A 7838-nucleotide genomic window follows, 5' to 3' on the forward strand; every position below is an offset into this window, starting at 1 on the left:
TTTAGTACTATACATTAATCAATTTGTTAATTTAAAAGTAAATATTAAAACACCCCAGATAAACATCAATTTTTTTGTGTCATGTGGTATGTTGAATGCAGCACTGGTTCAAATTAGATGTTTGTGAAGTCAAAATACTAAGTTTATAGTTTCATACAAATTATAAACTCAAATTACAGATACCTACTAGCTAGAATATAAGAATAAGGTCTTTTCTATTTGCTAAAATATTGTTCACATAATAAATCAAAAACAGTGGCACCCCACCCACTTCTTTCTATTTTTGGAAATGCTTCCTTATATACACTTCTATATATGACATGAATAACGATTCAGAAGCTCAGAATGTCCCCCAAGTGGTTTTCACAGCCTTTCTAACGTTCCTTCTATGAGTTATTTTTTTAAACCAAGATTTCGGTGAGGTAGGTTGTGTCTTTAGTCTGCTTGAAATTTCATATTTTTTTTTAGACCCAAATAAAGCTTATTTACTAAGATTGATAAATTATGGTAGCATTCTATGGTATTGATGTAGTAATTTAGGATTTTTTAGTTATTCAAATGTATATAAAAAACCTAAAAAAAATATTTTGTTTCATATCCTCCTTCAGGTGCTCGCGTCTTTTGCTGAACTTTGAAGTGATAGTTTGGTAGTGACACATAGAGGGAGTCACATGTGTCACGTGATAGTAGTGCTTTCCTATTGGTGGAGAGGTGATGCATGATGATTTGCATGAAAGACTTGTTGGAACTTTGGATTTCAACAGAGGGAGGATGAAGGCTTGTGGCATGCGTTTCTGAAAAAAGTTTGCACATAGAGGGCAACACAAGATGAGAAAAGCTAATCTTGTGAGTTGAGGGAGTACCTATCAGAAATACAGTTCCATATAGGAAAATTATAACTTTTGTTTATTTCAGGTGCTTCTTCTTCAAGACAACTGTCTGACAACCTTAAAGGGGGGAGGAGTACTTGACGATCTGCAAGAATTGAAGGTTAGTATTTGCAAATGCTGGTAATATAAAATATTTAATTATAGTCAGTATTTATAATTAATACATATACATCATTTTAAGATTTTTTTTTACCATAGGTCAAACATTTTTTTTGCATTTTATAAAATATGTCAATGATTTTTAAACCTGAAGTACAGCTTGCATCAGATGAAATGCTTTTCAGAAAGTACATTTGTTTTTAAAGTGAACTTCAAATATTATATTAAGCTGTCATTATTTGTATATTTCACTTCTGAAAGAGACTTAAATTAGCTTCATGTCAGATAAGAATTACTTTTCGGTTTGATCACAAGGTGGTATGGTTTTAAATAAATTTGTTTACTAAACTCACTATTCTAAAGCATTTTAAAAGTTTTTGAAAACATGGAGTGTATGATTATGTATTTAAATGAATTACATGCATAAATGGAATGTAAACATAAAACACAACATCAAAAGATAGAATATACTACATTTTCTAGCACTTTCTTAGATGTACATCAGTGAAATAATACATTTAGTTATTTGATACACCACATATATATATAAACATCTCAAAAGCTTCAAACATTTCTTTATTCCAAATGTAAAGTGAAGTGTCAGACATATTTTGTTATTTCGTAGTTATGACATGATCATGACTTTAAACAAGTAATATATAGCTTTTCACTTCTAAATTTATCCAGCTCTCTGGATGTGTGACTAAGTGTGTATACAGAAGTATCAGCTTTCACTTAAAATTAGTAATTTCATATAAACATACAGTGTATAACAAAGTATATTTGAAGAAGGTTAGTAATAACTGTCTTTCTATCAAGTTAAGTTGTTCGGAAATGTTGAGATATTTTTCAGCTGTAACAGAAACTTGTTTTAATATGAATTATAACACTTAGTTATATTTGTAATCATTTCAGTTTTAGGACAGCCAAAGAGTGAGAATGATTCCATGTATCTTTAGAGTGTAGAAAATTAGAGAATATGAATGTAATTTATTAACTTGGTAGTTAAATTGTGTAGCAGTAGCAAAATAATTCCTTTACAATAATGTTAACAGCAAAAGCCTAATCAATTTAATGTTACAATAAGAAACAAAAGTTCAAAGGATTTAAAAATGTGAGTATTTGAAAGAGAATATAAAAGTTATATGACATCCCTACAAAATTATCAAATAAGACAACAGACTTACTATCCTGTCCCCCGGTGAGACAGTGGTAAGTTTACAGACTTACAATGCTAAAATTCAGCAGAGTTCTATTCCCCACAGAAACTTAAAACAAACATAGCTTTCCTAAACTGTGTGATTTAAATATTTACATTTCCTAACTACATATACATATGCTATAAAATGGGTTTACAAGATACACTGATATCTATAGTATGGAAAACAATTTTCAAAATTAGTATAACACTTAAAACTTGTTCATGTAAGTTTTGATGCATGTGGAAACTATCAGTAGAAGATTCATCATTATTGTAAAACCTCTTCAACAATGTTAGCAGTAAAACTTTGAAGGTATTTTTTACAGTATTTTTTGTATCTAAACTGTTTTCACCCATTTCTATAGTATTCAAAATTAATTCCCAGAAGTAACTAAATATTCATACTTAAGTACTTGGATATGCTGCATATGTGAATACAACTGCTTTAACAGGGGTACTAAGGAAATATACTCATCTTGTTCGTATGAACCTTACAAACAAAAACAAACTACAGCTAAACTGTGATCTACCATTAATCCAGTTGGGCTAATTTTTATCATAGGATAGTGCAAGTTATAATATGAAGCTTTTGTTGTGGCCAAAAATTAGATGATCATTATTAATGTAAGCAGAAGACATATATGTTTTTTAGTTTGTCCTACATCATCATGCTGTTGGATTATATTGTCAGGAACAAGTAGTGTAGATGCTGTTGGAGTAGTTTGTCAGGAACAAGTAGTGTAGATGCTGTTGGATTAGATTCTCAGGAACAATAATGTAGATGCTGTTTGAGTAGTTTGTCAGGAACAAGTAGTGTAGATTGTGTTTGAGTAGTTTGTCAGGAACAAGTAGTGTAGATGCTGTTTGAGTAGATTGTCAGGAACAAGTAGTGTAGATGCTGTTGGAGTAGATTGTCAGGAACAAGTAGTGTAGATGCTGTTGGAGTAGATTGTCAGGAACAAGTAGTGTAGATGCTGTTGGAGTAGATTGTCAGGAACAAGTAGTGTAGATGCTGTTGGAGTAGATTGTCAGGAACAAGTAGTGTGTTATGTAAATTCACATAAATAGTTTGTAGTTTTACTTAGTGTACACATGTTTACAGAAAGATGTTTCATGTGTGATTGTTTAAACAATTAACTTTCTCATATTATGTGTCCATGCAAAATGTCTGTAGACTTTTAGTTTGATAATACTTCTTAATACTCTACCGTTTTTGTTTTCTTTATCAGGTGCTGAATTTGAATTACAACAAGATTAAGGAACTTCCTGAATGTTTTTCCTGTTTGAAAAAATTAAAGATATTAAATCTTAGAGGTTTGTAAAGTATATAACTTTTATTTCTAAAATAAAGATAATTTAAGAGTTTTGTTTATTTAAGAAACAGTTTGTTTATAGAGCTTTAACAGTTGCTTGTTACTTGAAAAATGTCAAAAGTTAAATTGTTGGCATTTGTTTAGAATCTTAAGATAATATAATGTAATATAATTAAAAAATATATTTTTCAAACAATCTACTCAAATATAATATATTATGTTGTCACAATACTTGTTTGAAATGTATATTATTACTTTTGTTTTATTACTTTCAATTTCTAAAAGGCCAAGCATGGCCCAGTGGTTAGCATGTCATTCTGTGGGTCAAAGGTTCCATGGTTCATAACCCATAACCAAAAACAGAAAGAAAATCATATTCTGCACTTTGGGATAATGGATACTTTGTAAGAGTGACAGTCAAATCCCACTATTTGAATAGTGTAGCCCAGGAGTTGTAAGTACGTGGTGTTGACTAACTGTCTCTCCAAAATTAGTGGCAACAACAAACAATCAATTTCTAAGTTCAAATTTTGAACTAATGTTTCTTAATATTGTTGATCTGATGTTAACATTGCATCTTAATTTATAGATCTTTATTGTTTGCAATGCAATCCTGAAATAAGCTTAGTAGCACCTGTGAATTCTATAGCATATTTGGATATACTGTATTATAATCCATCTGATTTTCTGATACCTTCTTTAGGTAACAAGCTTCAATATCTCCCATCTGTGATATGTAAATTACCACAGCTACAAACTCTTGATATAAAGGATAACCAGGAACTTCACCTTCTTCCAAAAGAATTATCACTGGTTCAAACTTTAATAACCTTGACTTTAGACTGTGATCAATATTCATATCCTCCCACAGGTAAGTTACATGATAATATTTAGTAATGAAATAAACTTTTCTCAACAGTGAAAATAAGAATTTGTTAAATTTAACCAAACTTTTTTTACCAGGTACTGTTCCAACAGAATAGTTCAAACTCTTAAAATATCATGCACATCAAAAATAGAAAAACTTAAAGTATCAGCTCATATAACCAGATAAAAATAACCCTAAATAGATCAGCTGATAAAATAAAGATAAATAATATAGGAAATTAAATACACAGAATAATACATATATACTTCTACTAAAAAAAACAGGGAAAAAATAAAACCAAGAAATAGCTGAATCTAATCTTAGCTTTCTGCCTGAACTCTTAATTAAATATACTATATTTTTTATGAGTTAAACCTGAATATAAGTCACTTAGGTAGTAAAGTTAAAAAATTTAACAATTTAGATAGTATGTACAAATTGCATTGATATATTAAGTGTATTTGTGCAAAATTAGTTAATCACTCTATACGTACTCTTTTACGTGTTTAACCCTTTTAACACGGGCAGATGTGATTATCATCCGCTTAAGTAGGGAAGGACATTTATGCAACGAAAACAGTAACTCTATTCTTCATAAAACCTTGTAAGATTTGTTAAAGTTTATAAGTGTTTTGTACAAAAAGAATGACATTACTCTAAATACATCTTTCTAATAAAAATTTATCTATAGTAATTGTTTGCACTCAGACTGATAAAATGACTTGAGTCCAAGATGATTTTCATTCTAAATGTAAAAATAGTTTTATTCATTGTATAGTTTCATATTTCATTTGTATAACCTTTAGAACCTCCTAAATGAATATCAAAAGATTTTGTAAGTAGTTTTAAAGGTTTTTTTGAATAAAGAACTTAAAGCTTAGATAACTAAAAACTTTGAATCACAACATATGTTATAATGTTCACTTCATTCACATACAGTGATATTAAAGGTGTTTAATTAAATTTTGAATGTAACACAGTGACCTGTTCATAAAAGGGTTTAAAGGGATACAGTCATGAAAGTGTTGATTTGAATGTATTGTTATTTTTATACACTTTATAACAATTAAATAGTTTAAGTACTTTAAAATATTTTAATATTTAACACACACATACACACACACACACACACATATACATATATATATATATATTGATTTACTAACTAGTAATTCACTTGTATTTATTAAGTGAAAAATTGTGTTGGCTACTTGTATTTTCATGGTTATCTGTTTTTAGTTGGACCCAAAGAGAACCTTGTTCAATAGTAATTTATAATTTATTGTAATACAAAAGCTAACACTATGAAGATGTATATCATGGAATACTACATGTAATAGTTATTATCCAATGACATATTTAACTTTATGGTTGCATTAATTAGTTAATTGAAATGCATTTTGTCTTTATAGTAATTACTAATATGTTTAACTTGTGAATTTATAATCTTGCCTGTATATTTGTTGGCCTAAACCTTTTGCTTTCTTTCCATTATACCTATATATATATATATATATATTCCTTATAACTTTTATAAATTAATATACAGTTTATTAAAACTGTTCATTTATGGAATTCAAAATTTTTTTTCTTACTTGTACTTTTTTGTGAGATAACCTTCAGTCATTTAGAATCTTCAATGATGTTGAACTTGAGTGTCATTTCAGTGTTGTGAAAACAAATTCTTAGATATGACTACAGGATTAAGGTTTATATTATTTAGAAATTTCTTTGTATTTAACAGATATCTGTAAAGAAGGTACTACGGCCATTTTGAAGTTTTTGAGTTCAGGTATGAATATGATAGTATTTTTCTTTTGTGCATTAAAAACATTTAATACAATTAGTGAATGAATATATTTTATCATATATTAATCCTCAGTAGCATGACCAAGACAGAATAAATACATGATAAGGAGAAATGATTACTAGTACAAATCTAAATGTGCAATAGTTCCAATATATCATCTTACCTCTACTTACAAAAAACTTTCTTGATTAGTACTGCTCTCTGTTGGCACTAATTTTTTGCTTGCCACTAGCCTTGTAACTCCCACTTCTTTCTGCATATCTACATGCAAATGATCATGCAGCAACCCTCCACCAATAGGAGTGCAACACTACCCCTATCATAACTAGCACCCTCTCTAATAATGCACCTGTTAATCACTTCTGGATTGGCAAACTTACTGTTAAGATGTGTTTGTTTTCACACACGATTTTTGTTATATTTTCATGTAGTGCATTTGTTCTTGATACTTTTTGTTCAGTTTGTTTGAGTTTATACTTTGTAAGTATGCACTCACAGTTTCAAGGAGTTACAACTACCACTACTGTTACTGCACCTGCAAATTTACCAACCATGTCTTCAGGGTCAGTCCCACAGTTATTGGCCGAGGACGTGACACCTATGATTCGTAGAGGATTGTCTAATTTCGTAAGACATTCATTACCACCTGAGGAGTATCTCGTCACACCAGTGCCTGGTGAATATGCTTCTTAGTCACATGTCATATCAGGGGAGTTGCCCAGGCCTCCTCCCTTTATTGACTTGACCAACCAGGTTTGTTTGATTTTGTCTCCTGTTACCTATGATTCTACCCCTGCCCTCCTTTGGGATGAATTTTTGGGTCAATATTGGCTTTTTATCCTTCATCATGCTAGTTGTTTTGGGGAACAGTTGTGATCAGGGGTCATTATGCCTTATCCCCCTTGTACATTGGATGATCATGCTTTTTTTTCATTTAGCCAACTACTCATATTTAAACTCCCAAAGTTTGCAATTTCTTATTCCTTTGTGGGGTTCGTACCATAATCCTTCAGTTTCTTTTTCACAACCTCGATTTTTCCATCTTCATTTTATGATGTCCACTATTATCTCCACTATTTTGGTGGAGGCTATTCATCAGTTTCCTGAGGGATTTTCTGATGATTCTCATAGTTTCCTATTTGCTACCATGGCATGCCTCTCCTCTTTGGTCCTGGCTTTACAGACATGGCTGATATGCTGTTGGGATCTTTTAGGTTGGGATACTCTTTTATCCAGGGTTCATTTACTCAATACTTCTTCATGTAATTTGTCCATGACACCATATTTCTAAGAAGAGGTATTTGTGGGTCTTCCCAACACTTTGGAGTCCAGGGTTGAATCAGCCCATATACACAAAACCCTTTCCTCACTGGCTTCTCCCACGTACCTGTTCCTGTCTTAGTTGCTCACCTCCCACCTTCTAAGTATTTGCCAGTTCCGACTTCTCGTCCATCTCTGTTGCACAATTGTTTTGCTGCCCATTGTCATTTTTGGGGCATTCCACGTTGGTGACATAGGTCGGGGCCAGTAGGGGCCAGACTCTTCCACTTTGAAGGTTGTTTTTGAACATCTGGCCCTCAGTTTCCTGTCATCTCCCCTGTTGTCTCCTCATCCAATTCCCTCCCTCTCTCTCCCCCACCCAAGGTGGTTTGGGATT

General features: G+C 31.3%; 1 protein-coding gene across 6 annotated transcripts in view; it reads left to right on the forward strand.

The window, feature by feature from the left end:
• LOC106461617 (E3 ubiquitin-protein ligase LRSAM1-like) overlaps positions 1–7838 on the forward strand; it is a 98255-nt gene that overhangs the window by 9391 nt on the left and 81026 nt on the right. For all 6 annotated transcript variants that reach the window (XM_022388628.1, XM_022388625.1, XM_022388627.1 and 3 more), the window contains 4 exons: positions 916–990; positions 3420–3504; positions 4207–4374; positions 6116–6163. In XM_022388628.1, the coding sequence (XP_022244336.1) occupies positions 916–990; positions 3420–3504; positions 4207–4374; positions 6116–6163 (376 nt within the window). The remainder of the gene's footprint in view (positions 1–915; positions 991–3419; positions 3505–4206; positions 4375–6115; positions 6164–7838) is intronic.

This window comes from Limulus polyphemus, unplaced genomic scaffold, assembly GCF_000517525.1.
Source record: "Limulus polyphemus unplaced genomic scaffold, Limulus_polyphemus-2.1.2 Scaffold999, whole genome shotgun sequence".
Lineage (NCBI taxonomy): Eukaryota > Metazoa > Arthropoda > Merostomata > Xiphosura > Limulidae > Limulus > Limulus polyphemus.